Raw genomic sequence first — 18337 nt, forward strand, 5'->3', positions numbered from 1 at the left:
CATTACAGGGGACACTGCACGCTGAGAATCAGCCCTACAGCCCAGATCTTCATTACAGGAGACACCGCACCCCGAGAATCACCCCTACAGCCGAGCTCTTCATTACAGGGGACACCGCACTCCAGGAATCACCCCTACAGCCCCGCTCTTCATTACAGGGACACTGCACTCCAGGAATCACCCCTACAGCCCCGCTCTTCATTACAGGGACACCGCACTCCAGGAATCACCCCTACAGCCCCGCTCTTCATTACAGGGACACTGCACTCCAGGAATCACCCCTACAGCCCCGCTCTTCATTACAGGAGACACTGCACTCCAGGAATCACCCCTACAGCCGAGCTCTTCATTACAGGGGACACCGCACTCCAGGAATCACCCCTACAGCCGAGCTCTTCATTACAGGGGACACCGCACTCCAGGAATCACCTCTACAGCCGAGCTCTACATTACAGGAGACACCGCACTCCAGGAATCACCCCTACAGCCGAGCTCTACATTACAGGAGACACCGCACTCCAGGAATCACCCCTACAGCCGAGCTCTTCATTACAGGGGACACCGCACTCCAGGAATCACCCCTACAGCCCCGCTCTTCATTACAGGAGACACCGCACTCCAGGAATCACCCCTACAGCCGAGCTCTTCATTACAGGGGACACCGCACTCCAGGAATCACCCCTACAGCCGAGCTCTTCATTACAGGGGACACCGCACTCCAGGAATCACCCCTACAGCCGAGCTCTACATTACAGGAGACACCGCACTCCAGGAATCACCCCTACAGCCGAGCTCTTCATTACAGGGGACGCCGCACTCCAGGAATCACCCCTACAGCCCCGCTCTTCATTACAGGAGACACCGCACTCCAGGAATCACCCCTACAGCCGAGCTCTTCATTACAGGGGACACCGCACTCCAGGAATCACCCCTACAGCCGAGCTCTTCATTACAGGGGACACCGCAGTCCAGGAATACAGCCCCGCTCTTCATTACAGGGGACACCGCACTCCAGGAATCACCCCTACAGCCCCGCTCTTCATTATAGGGGACACTGCACTCCAGGAATCACCCCTACAGCCCCGCTCTTCATTACAGGGGACACCGCACTCCAGGAATCACCCCTACAGCCGAGCTCTTCTTTACAGGGGACACTGCACTCCAGGAATCACCCCTACAGCCGAGCTCTTCTTTACAGGGGACACCGCACTCCAGGAATCACCCCTACAGCCCCGCTCCTCATTACAGGGACACCGCACTCCAGGAATCACCCCTACAGCCGAGCTCTACATTACAGGAGACACCGCACTCCAGGAATCACCCCTACAGCCGAGCTCTTCTTTACAGGGGACACTGCACTCCAGGAATCACCCCTACAGCCGAGCTCTTCATTACAGGGGCTACCGCACTTCAGGAATCACCCCTACAGCCCCGCTCTACATTACAGGAGACACCGCACTCCAGGAATCACCCCTACAGCCCCGCTCTTCATTACAGGGGACACCGCACTCCAGGAATCACCCCTACAGCCGAGCTCTTCATTACAGGTGACACCGCACTCCAGGAATCACCCCTACAGCCCCGCTCTTCATTATAGGGGACACCGCACTCCAGGAATCACCCCTACAGCCGAGCTCTTCATTATAGGGGACACCACACTCCAGGAATCACCCCTACAGCCCCGCTCTTCATTATAGGGGACACCGCACTCCAGGAATCACCCCTACAGCCGAGCTCTTCATTACAGGGGACACCGCACTCCAGGAATCACCCCTACAGCCCCGCTCTTCATTATAGGGGACACCGCACTCCAGGAATCACCCCTACAGCCGAGCTCTTCATTATAGGGGACACTGCACTCCAGGAATCACCCCTACAGCCGAGCTCTACATTACAGGGGACACCGCACCCCTACAGCCCCGCTCTTCATTATAGGGGACACCGCACTCCAGGAATCACCCCTACAGCCCCGCTCTTCATTACAGGTGACACCGCACTCCAGGAATCACCCCTACAAGCCCCGCTCTTCATTACAGTGGACACCGCGCCCCTACAAGCCGAGCTCTTCATTGCAGGGGACAACCGCACTCCAGGAATCACCCCTATCAGCCCCGCTCTTCATTATAGGGGACACCGCACTCCAGGATCACCCCTACCAGCCGAGCTCCTCAGTACAGGAGACACCGCACTCCCAGGAATCACCCCTACAGCCACGCTCTTCATTACAGGGGACACCGCACTCCAGGAATCACCCCGACAGCCCGAGCTCTTCATTACAGGGGACACCGCACTCCAGGAATCACCCCTACAGCCCCGCTCTTCATTACAGGGGACAACCGAGCCCCTAAGCCGAGCTCTTCATTGCAGGGACATCGCACTCCAGGAATCACCCCTACAGAGCCGAGCTATTCATTACAGGATACACCTGCACTCCATGAATCACCCCTACATCCCCGCGCGTCATTACAGGGACACCGAACTCCCAGGAATCAACCCTACAGCCCCGCTCTTCATTACAGTGGACACCGCACTCCAGGAATCACCCCTACAGGCCCCGCTCTTCATTACAGGGGACACCGCGCCCCCTACAGCCGAGCTCCTCATTATAGGGGACACCGCACTCCAGGAATCACCCCTACAGCCCCGCTCTTCATTACAGGGGACACCGCACTCCAGGAATCACCCCTACAGCCCCGCTCTTCATTACAGGGGACACCGCGCCCCTACAGCCGAGCTCTTCATTGCAGGGGACACCGCACTCCAGGAATCACCCCTACAGCCGAGCTCTTCATTACAGGGGACACCGCAGTCCAGGAATCACCCCTACAGCCCCGCTCTTCATTATAGGGGACACCGCACTCCAGGAATCACCCCTACAGCCCCGCTCTTCATTACAGGGGACACCGCACTCCAGGAATCACCCCTACAGCCGAGCTCTTCATTACAGGGGACACCGCAGTCCAGGAATCACCCCTACAGCCGAGCTCTTCATTACAGGGACACAGAGGGGGGCTGTAGGTGAGGACATGGGGTGCAGGGCCTCTTTATGCTGTGGGGCTTGTACACTTTGGGGCCCCTTACTAGTGCATCCCACTTATAGTGAAGGGGCCCCTGTACAAGTCCCAATGCATGAAGGGTCCCTGCTGCTCAGTAGGGGGCAGTATAATCTCAGGAGGACGCTGAATCCCCCGCACCTCACGGCATGAACATGGGAGTCCAGCTGCTGCACCGCCGGCTTCAGCAGCTCCAGCAGCCCCTCAGCGAACACATCCCGCCCCGGAGACACCGACGCCGCCATCCTTCACCGATAAGGAAGTGACGTCATAATCCCCCCCCACCCCGTCGTTCCGCCAATTTATACAATGATAAAATGGATACGGCCGCAAGAGGGCGAAATGCAGAGTGGCGCCATCCGCCATCTTCCCGGGGCCGGACGCCCGTGCACTGTACCACACAGGCTCCGAGAACATGGCGGACACTGAAGCCGGAACTCTACGTACAAGCGGCGTCTCTGACGTAGTCACGTGGCTGGTCCTTCCCTGGTCACATGATACAGATTACCAAAGGAAACAGCTGCCATAGCCTACACCTTGTAACCATGGAAACCATGCTCTGGCTATGAGCTGTCCATGGCCACCCTCCATTATGTGACACAGAAAGTGACCAAACACATTATTGCTTCTATTCCTGGAAACTAGTAGTCACCGAAAAGTGGGTGGGACTGGACGCAGCATTGGCATATTCTGCCCCCTATATCATTGGTATATCTGCGGAGCCATGTGGGGGCTCATTTTTGGCATGGCGTCCTGTACTTTTCATTGATATCATTTAGGGGCGTGAATAGGGTTGCCAAGTTAAGCAACACCGTAAAGGAGGTGATGTTGTGGGGGGAGAGTGGCTTAACACTGCCATACTGTGGCTCCCAAAAATATTAGTGCCCCCACTAGTGAGGAGGGGAGGGTAAAGGCTGCACTAATGCGAGCTCCGCAGTGAAAGTGCTCATTAGTAGGAGTCCGCACAGGAAAATAGAAAAATATTTACCGGCCGTGTGGTAATAATATATTTATTATTAGATCACTCATACCATAGACGGCAGCAGTTTACCTGCCACAAGGACAGCGTGTGAAGACCTTTACTATGGCAAGCACAGGTGCGAGAGATGGACGGACGGACGGAGGTAGTGGTGGGAGCATAGTCAGAGTCCTGCAGCATCGGAGGAGGCCCATCTTTAAAGACCCAAGATCTTGGTGAATGTTGGGTACCAGATGAGAAGCACACGCCATCTAATAAATGTGGTGCATCCAATTCCAGTATGACAGAGGCGGCTGTGGTTTTTTTCCCCTTCACTTTTTGAATATTTTTAGGGTGCATTGAATACTGTACAAAATGAAACAGGCTCTAGCAATTGTGTTTTTTCAGATGTTTTCCCATAGACTTCTATATAGGAGTGGAGAAACATCTGAAAAAATGTGAGGATTATATAGAGCTGTGGTCACATGAAGAAGAAGAGACGTGTGAGGATTATGTAGAGCTGTGGTCACATGAAGAAGACGAGACGTGTGAGGATTATATAGAGCTGTGGTCACATGAAGAGACGTGTGAGGATTATATAGAGCTGTAGTCACATGAAGAAGAGACGTGTGAGGATTATATAGAGCTGTGGTCACATGAAGAAGAAGAGACGTGTGAGGATTATATAGAGCTGTGGTCACATGAAGAAGAAGAAGAGACGTGTGAGGATTATATAGAGCTGTGGTCACATGAAGGAGAAGAGACGTGTGAGGATTATATAGAGCTGTGGTCACATGAAGAAGAGACGTGTGAGGATTATATAGAGCTGTGGTCACATGAAGAAGAAGAGACGTGTGAGGATTATATAGAGCTGTGGTCACATGAAGAAGAAGAAGAGACGTGTGAGGATTATGTAGAGCTGTGGTCACATGAAGAAGACGAGACGTGTGAGGATTATATAGAGCTGTGGTCACATGAAGAAGAAGAGACGTGTGAGGATTATATAGAGCTGTGGTCACATGAAGAAGAAGAGACGTGTGAGGATTATATAGAGCTGTGGTCACATGAAGAAGAAGAGACGTGTGAGGATTATATAGAGCTGTGGTCACATGAAGAAGAAGAGACGTGTGAGGATTATATAGAGCTGTGGTCACATGAAGAAGAAGAGACGTGTGAGGATTATATAGAGCTGTGGTCACATGAAGAAGAAGAGACGTGTGAGGATTATATAGAGCTGTGGTCACATGAAGAAGAAGAGACGTGTGAGGATTATATAGAGCTGTGGTCACATGAAGAAGAAGAGACGTGTGAGGATTATATAGAGCTGTGGTCACATGAAGAAGAAGAGACGTGTGAGGATTATATAGAGCTGTGGTCACATGAAGAAGAAGAGACGTGTGAGGATTATATAGAGCTGTGGTCACATGAAGAAGAAGAGACGTGTGAGGATTATATAGAGCTGTGGTCACATGAAGAAGAAGAGACGTGTGAGGATTATATAGAGCTGTGGTCACATGAAGGAGAAGAGACGTGTGAGGATTATATAGAGCTGTGGTCACATGAAGGAGAAGAGACGTGTGAGGATTATATAGAGCTGTGGTCACATGAAGAAGAAGAGACGTGTGAGGATTATATAGAGCTGTGGTCACATGAAGAAGAGACGTGTGAGGATTATATAGAGCTGTGGTCACATGAAGAAGAGACGTGTGAGGATTATATAGAGCTGTGGTCACATGAAGGAGAAGAGACGTGTGAGGATTATATAGAGCTGTGGTCACATGAAGGAGAAAAGACGTTTGAGGATTATATAGAGCTGTGGTCACATGAAGGAGAAGAGACGTGTGAGGATTATATAGAGCTGTGGTCACATGAAGAAGAAGAGACGTGTGAGGATTATATAGAGCTGTGGTCACATGAAGAAGAGACGTGTGAGGATTATATAGAGCTGTGGTCACATGAAGAAGAGACGTGTGAGGATTATATAGAGTTGTGGTCACATGAAGAAGAGACGTGTGAGGATTATATAGAGTTGTGGTCACATGAAGAAGAGACGTGTGAGGATTATATAGAGTTGTGGTCACATGAAGAGGCATTTGAGTATTATATAGAGCTGTGGTCACATGAAGAAGAAGAGACGTGTGAGGATTATATAGAGTTGTGGTCACATGAAGAGACGTGTGAGGATTATATAGAGTTGTGGTCACATGAAGAAGAGACTTGTGAGGATTATATAGAGCGGTGGTCACATGAAGAAGAGACGTGTGAGGATTATATAGAGCTGTGGTCACATGAAGAAGAAGAGACGTCTGAGGATTATATAGAGTTGTGGTCACATGAAGAAGAGACGTGTGAGGATTATATAGAGTTGTGGTCACATGAAGAAGAGACTTGTGAGGATTATATAGAGCTGTGGTCACATGAAGAAGAAGAGACGTGTGAGGATTATATAGAGTTGTGGTCACATGAAGAAGAGACGTGTGAGGATTATATAGAGTTGTGGTCACATGAAGAAGAGACTTGTGAGGATTATATAGAGCTGTGGTCACATGAAGAAGAAGAGACGTGTGAGGATTATATAGAGCTGTGGTCACATGAAGAAGAAGAGACGTGTGAGGATTATATAGAGTTGTGGTCACATGAAGAGACGTGTGAGGATTATATAGAGTTGTGGTCACATGAAGAAGAGACGTGTGAGGATTATATAGAGCGGTGGTCACATGAAGAAGAGACGTGTGAGGATTATATAGAGCTGTGGTCACATGAAGAAGAAGAGACGTCTGAGGATTATATAGAGCTGTGGTCACATGAAGAAGAGACGTGTGAGGATTATATAGAGCTGTGGTCACATGAAGAAGAGACGTGTGAGGATTACATAGAGCTGTGGTCACATGAAGGAGAAGAGAAGTGTGAGGATTATATAGAGCTGTGGTCACATGAAGAAGAGACGTGTGAGGATTATATAGAGCTGTGGTCACATGAAGGAGAAGAGACGTGTGAGGATTATATAGAGCTGTGGTCACATGAAGAAGAAGAGACGTGTGAGGATTATTAGAGCTGTGCTGTTAACCATTTTCCCTTCTTCTACACCAGTGACAGCGAACCTTTTAGAGACAGTGGCCAAACTGCAACCTCAAACCCACTTTTTTATCGCAAAGTACCAACAGCGCAATTTAATCTGAATACTACAGTCCCATATAGTATATCCTCCATGTAGTTCATCATGTAGCTATAATATCCTGCCTACATTCAATGCTCTGCATGTGCCGTACATAGTGTACCCTGCGCTGCCTGTGCCGTACATAGTGCACCCTGAGTTGATGAATGGCAGGGAAAATCTAGGGCATATTGGTACACCTTAGACTTTTTCCCAGGGTGCGGGTGCCCACAGAGAGGGCTCTGATTGCCGCCTCTGGCTCCCATGCCACAGGTTCGTCTTCACTGTTCTAGGTGCACATACAGAACACGAGGTTTATAACCTGTTTTACATAAATATTTTATTTAATATAACTTGGTTTTTACATGGAAATCCTATCAAAAAGCAGCCTACTCCTCTTGTCGTGCCCCAATTTTACTGTTTTTTTTGTTATTTTTGGCCTTGCACAGATTTTTTCTTTTTTCTTATTAAGACGTCGTCCCTGCTCTGTCCTTCTGAATCCAACATAAAAAAAAGTCATGATTGTCACTTCCACGGATCCTGCAGGTGAGGTAGCCATGAACAGTCTCACAAGTAGGAGACCATCTAAAGCTTCTCTGGCTTGCCACCAGTCTTCCGAATTGTGCCACAACAGTAGGGGATTCCATCTCCATGTGTAACTACTACAGAGTTACATTAAAACATCCCACAATGTATTATACTGTCCGTACCCCGAGGTTAATCCCAAACAATGGATTCTCTATAGACTTTACCAAGCAAGACTAACCAAGGGCAAGATTTATCCCAAGACTGTCACCTTGGGAAGCCATAGTCTGCCAGCAAAAGTCAACGAGGAAGAAAATCGTAGAAGGTGTTGGGCTCCTCCTTGGTATTTTGGTTTAACACTGCACAGGTTAACTTTGGCATTAAGGAGCCACTTGTACCGTCCATGTCTCTTCTCAGGCACCCCTCCATGCTAATTGACCGAATTAGGATCCGCCATTGGCAGTGTATGAAGAACTTCATCTAAAAGCTGCAGCGCTCGGTGGAGGTGAACTTCTATCCAGCACGGTGTCTGTTTGATGCTCTGACGAGGGTAGTCAGGGCCCCATCCCTTAACAAAACTGAGACGGAGGATGCAGAGGCGACGGAGATCGTCAACGCCAATACCGGCAGCTGCGGACAGACCTGTGCAGAGAACATAAGGAAATGCTGACATAATACTAAGCACCAGACAAAAGCGATCCCCTCTCCTACAAGTTTCCACCTTGACTGCATCGCTGCCATACATTGGACTCATAGCAAGACACTGAAGACTTTACGTACTTAACGTGGACCTTCTACTGTGGTTGAAGAGCTTTCAAATAGTGCTCCTCCTCCTCCTCTTATCATACTTACTGACAGCGGGGGCGATGCCACCCACCGATCCTGGGCCCGGGATTGTTCCAGCTACTGCCGCTGCCTGTGCTGCTGCTGCTGCCTGCGCTGTGGCAGCCTGTTGCTGCATTTGTCGATGACATTGCCGCAGGTCAAACACCTAAGAAAAGTATTTTAAAGTCACTTCCAGCAGATGGGTCACTTTCCAAGTCATGTCAACATAGCTCTCCGGTAAAACAAGACCAAGAAGGACACGTGGAGCAGATACCTTAATATAAGCTCCGGGGTAAATCTTGTGCACGGCGTCCCCTGGCGCTCTGCCGGCCTCTCTATCCAAGTAGTAGCTTTGCACAAAGACAGCGTGATCACTGAGGCACCTCATCCAGACATCTCCCTCTCCACGACACTCTAATTGGACACCTTTTCCGATGTGCAACCTGAGGAGAAAGACAGATGCCTTGCCGATGCTTGTAGTATGCGCTGCACAAGTGGCATGCAGTTGCCACCCTTGCCTCACCTCGCTCGTTCACTGGTATCTGTACGATGCACGTTCGACAACTGCCCGAGGCAAAACCTGTCTCCTCCTGAAGGGTCTACGTATCCGTCCACAGTCACCACTGGGCAGTTCGAGGGCACTTTAAAGATCTCTCCCACCTGAACATCCATTTCAAAGTATGCGACTGAACACCAAAACTCCGGGCCTGCCAGGAATGAGAATAGTTAAAACGTAGAAAAATGGAGGGGGGTGAAATCTACAAAGGTGAGAAGCTTCAGGGGTGACTTACCTGGGTGATTGGAGACAGGGTGAGAGTACTGGGGAGAGCTCTGATGGAGAGGCCCTGTAGGGTGTGAGGTAGGAGAACATGGTTAATTACAGCTACTGGAAAGAAGGACGACTTGGTTATGGTGTCATTCTGTGGCTTATAGCGGTGCCAGCCGGGTGGAGCAGCAGACGTACAGTAATGGTTTGGGTGGTGCAGCGGTGGCTGTTGGCTTCCCCTCCCATTAGGCTGGGGTGCAGGACTGGGGGAATAGGATGCTGTGCTGTTTCCTGTCCAAGCAGCTGTGGAAAGTGAGGAGAGGACAGTGGGACAAGGAGTTGTCAGAATTCACAGCGTTACTCAAAAGCATCTGTAAGAAGACCCATGCCATGTGCTATACTTACTGTGGAAAGGCTGCTTGGGGGGTGACGGGTACCCATTACTCTGCGAGTTGTGGTTTGGAGTAGAAGGAGGAGATGGGGAGACCATCTGTTGAGGCGGTAAGACTGGTAAAATGCCCTCATTATGTGTCAGTGAAGAAATGGGGCAACCAGGGGCCACTGCACAGAAATGAGAACGTCAATATAACCAAGCAGATGACACACGACAATGGCCTACGTCACATCCTAAAACCACATGTAAGCGCTGATATCACTGCTCAATGCCCTGGAGATTCACTGGGCTTTACTACACCTCAACAGTGATGGACACTGATCAGTCATAACGTTAAGACCATCTGCCTAATATTAGCTTCTCAAGCCTCTCTGACCCTTCATGGACTCCAAGGTCTCCTGTTGTATCTGGACCTGTAAGTTTCTCATTACAGCTTCCATGGATCCCACAGATGAAGACTAGCTTGAGATCTGGGAATTTGGAGACAAGTGAAAACCTTCATCTCATTGTCCTGTTACTTAGTGTGGCTGGGCATTATTCTGCTGAAAGAGACTATTAGGGGGGCGCCACTGCCATGAAGGGGATACTTGTCTCTGCAATAGTTAGGTAAGTTTTTCATGTCACATTCACATAATGCCAGGACGCAAGGATTGCAACAGAACATCACACGGCCTCCACAAGCTCATCTCTTCCCCGTGTAAATGATGCACCTGCACCCGAGTGCCCGGCCGCCTTCTTCCCACAGTGCACCCGGGGTCATCTCTTTACCGGGTAAGTGATGCACATGTACCTGGCTGGCCACATGTGATTCATCACACCAGGCTACCTTCTTCCCTTGCTCCAGTTCTGGTGCAGACGTGGTGGACAGAGCTCATACGAGTTCTCTGACTGGTCTGCGGCTACATGGCCGATAATATAACCTTGTCACCAATTCCCTAGTTGTCCTTTCTTGGACCACTTTTGGTAGGTACTAACCACTACATACCAGGAACATCCTACAAGACCAGCTGTTCTGGAGATGATCCATCTACACATCTCAATATGGACCTTGTCAAAGTCACTTGGATGCTTACGGTTCCCTATTTTCCTGCTACTCCAGAAGACCTCTCATCAGTGACAGTGGACGGACAGCAAACAGACTTACCCGAGGGTGACATGGGTATACTGGGGTACATGCCAACTGCTGTTTGAGGACTTTTAGGCAAAGTAAGAGTAGGTCGGTAAGAGTCTGAAGGAGGCATCGGAGGTAGAGGGGCATGGTTCATGGACTGCTGCAGTTCCTGGGACGCTGAAAGGCATGGAGGGAGGTCCATCTCACAGTCATTTGAAAACTCCTCCTTCACCGGCCGGCATGGAGTGCCTTAGAAACGTCAAGACGGGAGAACAGTCAGCGGAAAGTGCGGAGCAAATGAAAAAGACGTGGGAAGGACAAGACGGAAACTCACCCGAGCTCTGGATACTCAGTCCTGCAACACAAGGAGATCACAGCGTAAGTACCACACAGGAGCCTCCGCTGTGCAGCGCCCCCTGCTGCCCACACTCACCGATGCCTGGCGACACCACCCGCTCGTAGTGGTAGGGGTTCACACACACGCTGTCATACTTCAGGTCAAACGCATACTGGCAGAACTTCACGTGTTTCAGCTCGTTCTTGTGGAGGTCCGGCCAGCGCCACAGCCGGGCATAAATCACATGGGGGAAGCCCTTCCTGCCAGCCACCTACAGGAGAGAACGCAGGATCAACAAGGGGGCAGAACGGACAGGCTGCCTTCTCAGTGATGTCACCGCTGATCTCTAGAGATGGATAGGCTGCATTCTCAGTGGTGTCACCGCTGATCTCTAGTGATGGATAGGCTGCATTCTCGGTGATGTCGCCGCTGATCTCTACTGAATGGATAGGCTGCATTCTCAGTGGTGTCACCGCTGATCTCTAGTGAATGGATAGGCGGCATTCTCAGTGATGTCACCGCTGATCTCTAGTGATGGATAGGCTGCATTCTCAGTGGTGTCACCGCTGATCTCTAGTGATGGATAGGCTGCATTCTCAGTGGTGTCACCGCTGATCTCTAGTGACGGATAGGCTGCATTCTCAGTGATGTCACCGCTGATCTCTAGTGATGGATAGGCTGCATTCTCAGTAATGTCACCACTGATCTCTAGTGATGGATAGGCTGCATTCTCAGTGATGTCACCGCTGATCTCTAGTGATGGATAGGCTGCATTCTCAGTAATGTCACCGCTGATCTCTACTGAATGGATAGGCTGCATTCTCAGTGGTGTCACCGCTGATCTCTAGTGACGGATAGGCTGCATTCTCAGTGATGTCACCGCTGATCTCTAGTGATGGATAGGCTGCATTCTCAGTGATGTCACCGCTGATCTCTAGTGAATGGATAGGCTGCATTCTCAGTGATGTCACCGCTGATCTCTAGTGATGGATAGGCTGCGTTCTCAGTGATGTCACCGCTGATCTCTAGTGATATTGGGCCCTGTCACAGTTGGGGTACAGTACACACACACACACACACACACAGAACTGTTTACGGCATTATGGAAGGTGAGTATCCGGTAAGTACCCGTTACTATTCGTACAGCAAGGACTCTAGAGCGCGCAGCCTCCAGGAATGCAGGAATACCGGCTCGTGTACTGTTTGTAGGAGACGCTCCATCCCCCTCCTCTCACACTCCGCTCCCTGGAGGACTCCGCGCAGACAAAACATCCCCCCCCCCCATCCTGCCAGACAGTGACTCATCAGTACAGCAAGCAGAGGAGGCGCAAAACAGGGCAGACCGAGAGAGACAGACACCAGGAGAGAGAGCAAAAAGAGGAGAGAGCCCACAAAAAAAGGGTGAAGAGAGAGAGAGAGAGAGAGAGAGAAAAAATATCAGAGTAGCAAAAGGTGCATGAGAGACAGGCCGCGAGAATAAGCGCATGGCCGAGAGAGACAGGCCGCGAGAATAAGCGCATGGCCGAGAGAGACAGGCCGCGAGAATAAGCGCATGGCCGAGAGAGACAGGCCGCGAGAATAAGCGCATGGCCGAGAGAGACAGGCCGCGAGAATAAGCGCATGGCCGAGAGAGACAGGCCGCGAGAATAAGCGCATGGCCGAGAGAGACAGGCCGCGAGAATAAGCGCATGGCCGAGAGAGACAGGCCGCGAGAATAAGCGCATGGCCGAGAGAGACAGACCGCGAGAATAAGCGCATGGCCGAGAGAGACAGACCACAAAAATAAGCGCATGGCCGAGAGAGACAGACCGCGAGAATAAGCGCATGGCCGAGAGAGACAGACCGCGAGAATAAGCGCATGGCCGAGAGAGACAGACCGCGAGAATAAGCGCATGGCCGAGAGAGACAGACCGCGAGAATAAGCGCATGCCTGAGGCATACAGCGAGCAGACGTGCATGCCTGAGACAGACGGCGAGCAGACGCGCATGCCCGAGAGAGAGACAGCGGGCGAGCAGACGCGCATGCCCGAGAGAGAGACAGCGGGCGAGCAGACGCGCATGCCCGAGAGAGAGACAGACGGCGAGCAGACGCGCATGCCCGAGAGAGAGACAGCGGGCGAGCAGACGCGCATGCCCGAGAGAGAGACAGCGGGCGAGCAGACGCGCATGCCCGAGAGAGAGACAGCGGGCGAGCAGACGCGCATGCCCGAGAGAGACAGCGGGCGAGCAGACGCGCATGCCCGAGAGAGACAGCGGGCGAGCAGACGCGCATGCCCGAGAGAGACAGAGAGCAACAGAGACTATGTTCAGAGACACCTTCTGAACAGCGAGTACAGAACCAAGAGCTCGGAGAAGAGACCCCCCTGATCCAGATTCACAGCAGTCGGGTAGCACCTGCTCGTTACCCCTGCCACCTACCTGCAGCCTCCCATCAAGGGTCCGCTGGATGGTAACACACTTGCTGGGGTGCACCCCGTTGGTGGTAATGGCAGTTATCAGAGAGTCCAACTCATCCTTCTTCTCCTTCAGCTTCTTGACCAGGCTCTCGATGGCACGCTTGGCAAAGCCCTCATTGTCCCCTCCCTGACGGTGGCACATCAGGCTGTGCACGATGCTGAGGCAGGCATCGCTGCTGTTCGGGGGGGTAAGGGACATGGTGGGGATGACCTGCAGGAGAAGTGACAGTGAGGAGCCGGCAGATGACGAGAGGGCGACTGCAGCGGCGCCAGCTGTGCCCACACACCCACTGACTCACCAGCAGGCGGTGAAGGGTGCATGCTGTGCCCAGTCTAATGTCTGCTCTGCCACCTGTGGCTCTACTACAACTCCCAGGATGACCTGAATGCTGGGTGCTGTAGTTCTCCAGAGAGCCGGGAGCTGACAATCTACTGGTGCAGTGTAATCCAGACCATAGGGGCCTGGGCCCAGGAGCTTACAGTCAGACGGGGGGGGGGGGGGGGTAATTCCCCTCCCCCTTATTTGTAACACAGGTGCTCTCCTGCCGAGGGGGATGGGGTGCCCAGGAATGTACCGGGGGGGGGGGGGGGGGGGGGGGGGATACTGACGACAGACAAGGACCACGCTGTGCGACGGCAGCCAATGCAGGAGGACCTCGGGCCCCCAGCCCAGTATAGGACCCATGAGACTATAACACAGTCCCCCCGACCCCCAGACCAAAAGGTGATTGGGTGACTTTAAGGACAAACTACAACTCCCAGCATGCACTGCTACAACACAACATAGATGTACAGAGGCTCACCCCTTCAGAGAGTCCTTCCCCAAATATCTCCTCATCAGAGCACATTGTGGGGACCGGGGACACCCCATCGTCCAGCCCCATGTACTCCATTATTACTGGCCAGGCTGCAGGACTGCGTTACATGGGACTGCCAGTGGGGATCCTATGTAACCTCCAGCACAGGCCTCAACTGGGCCCAGCTGAATCCAATCTTCCCTCTGGGGATAGTTAACCCTTCAGACACCTGGGGTGTGGCCTCAGTAATATGGAGCCTCGCCCCCCGGGGGGCGCGCACACTGCGCTCAGCATTACAGTGGGGTGCCCGCTGCTCGCTGGGATGAGCCCCGCGCTCTATAGGACTGCAGGAGGCTCTAGAGGGCGCCATTACACTCCTGGGAGATTGGGGGTAGAAGAGCCCCGCCCCCTCAGTCTGGTCACATGACTGTGCTTGACCCTTCAGAGGCACAGACAGGAAGTCAAGTTAGCTGTGTGGCTGGCAGAGTACAGCGGCGGGGGTGGCTGGGTTACCGGGGGCACAGATGTGTGGTCAGGCGGATTATGGGGGGCACAGATGTGTAGTCAGGCAGATTATGGTGGGCACAGATATGTGGTCAGGCAGATTATGGGGGGCACAGATGTGTGGTCAGGCAGATTATGGTGGGCACAGATGTGTGGTCAGGTGGGTTATGGGGGCACAGATATGTGGTCAGGCAGATTATGGGGGGCACAGATGTGTGGTCAGGCAGATTATGGTGGGCACAGATGTGTGGTCAGGTGGGTTATGGGGGCACAGATATGTGGTCAGGCAGATTATGGGGGGCACAGATGTGTGGTTGGGTGGGTTATGAGGGGCACAGATGTGTGGATGGGTGGGTTATGAGGGGCACAGATGTGTGGTCAGGCAGATTATAAGGGGCACAGATGTGTGGTCAGGCAGATTATGAGGGGCACAGATGTGTGGTAAAGCAGATTATGGGGGGGCACAGATGTGTAGTCAGGCAGATTATGGTGAGCACAGATGTGTGGTTGGGTGGGTTATGGGGGCACAGATATGTGGTCAGGCGGATTATGGGGGGCACAGATGTGTAGTCAGGCAGATTATGGGGGGCACAGATGTGTGGTCAGGCGGATTATGGGGGCACAGATGTGTGGTCAGGCAGATTATGGGGGGCACAGATGTGTGGTCAGGCGGATTATGGGGGCACAGATGTGTGGTCAGGCAGATTATGGGGGGGCACAGATGTGTAGTCAGGCAGATTATGGTGAGCACAGATGTGTGGTTGGGTGGGTTATGGGGGCACAGATATGTGGTCAGGCGGATTATGGGGGGCACAGATGTGTAGTCAGGCAGATTATGGGGGGCACAGATGTGTGGTCAGGCGGATTATGGGGGCACAGATGTGTGGTCAGGCAGATTATGAGGGGCACAGATGTGTGGTAAAGCAGATTATGAGGGGCACAGATGTGTGGTAAAGCAGATTATGGGGGCACAGATGTGTGGTTGGGTGGGTTATGGGGGGCACAGATGTGTGGTTGGGTGGGTTATGGGGGGCACAGATGTGTGGTTGGGTGGGTTATGGGGGGCACAGATGTGTGGTTGGGTGGGTAATGGGGGGCACAGATGTGTGGTTGGGTGGGTTATGGGGGGCACAGATGCGTGGTTGGGGGTGTTATGGGGGGCACAGATGTGTGGTAAGGCAGATTATGAGGGGCACAGAAGTGTGGTTGGGTGGGTTATGGGGGCACAGATGTGTGGTTGGGTGGGTTATGAGGGGCACAGATGTGTGGTTGGGTGGGTTATGGGGGGCACAGATGTGTGGTAAAACAGATTATGAGGGGCACAGATGTGTGGTAAAGCAGATTATGAGGGGCACAGATGTGTGGTTGGACGGGTTATGGGGGGCACAGATGTGTGGTTGGGTGGGTTATGGGGGGCACAGATGTGTGGTCAGGCAGATTATGGTGGGCACAGATGTGTGGTTGGGTGGGCTACTGATGTGAGGGACGGAGGGTTATGGGGGGCACAGATGTGTGGTTGGGTTATGGGGGGCACAGATGTGTGGTTGGGTTATGGGGGGCACAGATGTGGGGGTCAGTGGGTTACTGGGGGGGGATAAGATGTGTGGTCAGAGGGTTATGGGGGGCACAGATGTGTGGTTGGGTGGGTTATGGGGGCACAGATGTGTGGTTGGGTGGGTTATGGGGGGCACAGATGTGCGGTTGGGTGGGTTATGGGGGCACAGATGTGTGGTCGGGTGGGTTATGGGGGGCACAGATGTGTGGTTGGGTGGGTAATGGGGGGCACAGATGTGCGGGTGGGTGGGTTATGGGGGCACGGATGTGCGGTTGGGTGGGTTATGGGGGGCACAGATGTGTGGTTGGGTGGGTTATGGGGGGCACAGATGTGTGGTCGGGTGGGCTACTGATGTGAGGGTCGGAGGGTTATGGGGGGCACAGATGTGGGGGTCAGTGGGTTACTGGGGGGGGATAAGATGTGTGGTCGGAGGGTTACGGGGGGCACACACAGCTGTATCACACATACTCTATACTTACGTCTGCCTCAGATGCAGCGGGTGATGTTGGGGTCCCTGAGCATCGCCCTCTCCCCGGGTCCCACCTGTCACCCTGACTGTAGCTCCTCCCTCCGTGGTCCGTTCTAAAATCCTCTGTGCTGCCCCTGTGGTCGCTGATGCCCTCTCCTCTGCCCCTGTGGTCGCTGATGCCCTCTCCTCTGCCCCTGTGGTCGCTGATGCCCTCTCCTCTGCCCCTGTGGTCGCTGATGCCCTCTCCTCTGCCCCTGTGGTCGCTGATGCCCTCTCCTCTGCCCCTGTGGTCGCTGATGCCCTCTCCTCTGCCCCTGTGGTCGCTGATGCCCTCTCCTCAGCCCCTGTTGTCGCTGATGCCCTCTCCTCCGCCCCTGTGGTCGCTGATGCCCTCTCCTCCGCCCCTGTGGTCGCTGATGCCCTCTCCTCCGCCCCTGTGGTCGCTGATGCCCTCTCCTCTGCCCCTGTGGTCGCTGATGCCCTCTCCTCTGCCCCTGTGGTCGCTGATGCCCTCTCCTCTGCCCCTGCGGTCGCTGATGCCCTCTCCTCTGCCCCTGTGGTCGCTGATGCCCTCTCCTCCGCCCCTGTGGTCGCTGATGCCCTCTCCTCCGCCCCTGTGGTCGCTGATGCCCTCTCCTCTGCCCCTGTGGTCGCTGATGCCCCCGCCTCTGTCCTTCACTTCTTCTCTCAGTTCTTCCCTCTCCAGAACTTGTTTTCGCTCCGTTATAACAATAGGCGAAGCCGGCGATGACGTCATGCGCTTCGCTGGCGGCAGCAGCCAATGGCGGCGCGGCTTGTATGGGCGAGCCCTCCCTCCGTCCAATGGCAGGGCTCGTCTCTCGCGGGCGCTGCCTGCCGGGCTGAAGCTGCTGCGCTTGTTTACTTTAGTGAGGTGGACCGGCGCGTGTTGTGTCTGAGGCTGGGGACTACAACCCCCAACGTCAGGGGCTGCTGGGAGGGGTAGTGTCTGCTGGCCACAAATATTACGTCAGATAGCTCAAAAGATAGTGTCAGTTGCGTTTTTTGGGGCTTCCTGGTCGCTGAGTGTGGCTTGGCCTTTTACAACTGTCATTTTGGTGCAGTGTATCAGTGTGACCCCAAGTCATGGTATATACATAGCCTCATGTGCGGGTCTGACAGGGACGGTAGGGCCTCGGTCACACGGCGGTGCGTTCCGGAACAGTCAGCCCTGTTCTCTGTGATGGGAGCGCGATTACCGCGTGTACGATGGGGAAAGAAGTATGGGGCCTCATCACCTCCCATTTTACACCCAAAGGGTCCGTTCACCCGGCCGTCACCCCCATAGGGATGCAATTGCGGACAAGACTAGGACATGTTCTATTTTATTCCGGAGCCACGGACCGGGTGTGCGCTCTGGAAATGCGGATGTGTCCCCATAGTGCAGGGATGCTCAACCTGCAGCCCTCCAGCTG

General features: G+C 53.2%; 1 protein-coding gene across 2 annotated transcripts; it reads right to left on the reverse strand.

Annotated features, from left to right (window-relative positions):
• Nucleotides 1-7483: 7483 nt before the first annotated feature.
• On the reverse strand, nucleotides 7484-17579 carry LOC122921809 (mothers against decapentaplegic homolog 4-like). Of its 2 annotated transcripts, XM_044272062.1 has the most exons (13): nucleotides 17557-17579; nucleotides 16915-17031; nucleotides 13542-13790; nucleotides 11220-11394; nucleotides 11121-11141; nucleotides 10820-11035; nucleotides 9687-9842; nucleotides 9480-9584; nucleotides 9307-9360; nucleotides 9039-9222; nucleotides 8790-8958; nucleotides 8543-8681; nucleotides 7484-8332 (listed from the first exon to the last, which is right to left on the reverse strand). In XM_044272062.1, the coding sequence occupies exons 3-13, from the start codon at nucleotides 13776-13778 to the stop codon at nucleotides 8121-8123; spliced, it is 1668 nt and encodes a 555-aa protein (XP_044127997.1). In that variant the 5' UTR covers nucleotides 13779-13790; nucleotides 16915-17031; nucleotides 17557-17579; the 3' UTR covers nucleotides 7484-8120. The 2 variants fall into 2 exon arrangements, with proteins under 2 accessions (XP_044127997.1, XP_044127996.1); XM_044272061.1 differs by lacking the exon at nucleotides 17557-17579 and having other exon boundaries at nucleotides 16915-17141.
• Nucleotides 17580-18337: the final 758 nt, after the last annotated feature.

This window comes from Bufo gargarizans, chromosome 11 (genome assembly GCF_014858855.1).
Source record: "Bufo gargarizans isolate SCDJY-AF-19 chromosome 11, ASM1485885v1, whole genome shotgun sequence".
NCBI classification, from domain to species: domain Eukaryota; kingdom Metazoa; phylum Chordata; class Amphibia; order Anura; family Bufonidae; genus Bufo; species Bufo gargarizans.

Bases quoted from the DNA above. Each gene is read 5' to 3' on its own strand.
- LOC122921809 (XM_044272062.1), bottom strand. From the start codon at position 13,778: ATGTCCCTTACCCCCCCGAACAGCAGCGATGCCTGCCTCAGCATCGTG. The intron at 11,036-11,120 runs GTGAGTTTCCGT...GACGTTTCTAAG, and splicing joins ACTGAGTATCCAGAGCTCGG to GCACTCCATGCCGGCCGGTG. The intron at 8,682-8,789 runs GTATCTGCTCCA...TACTTTTCTTAG, and splicing joins ACCCCGGAGCTTATATTAAG to GTGTTTGACCTGCGGCAATG.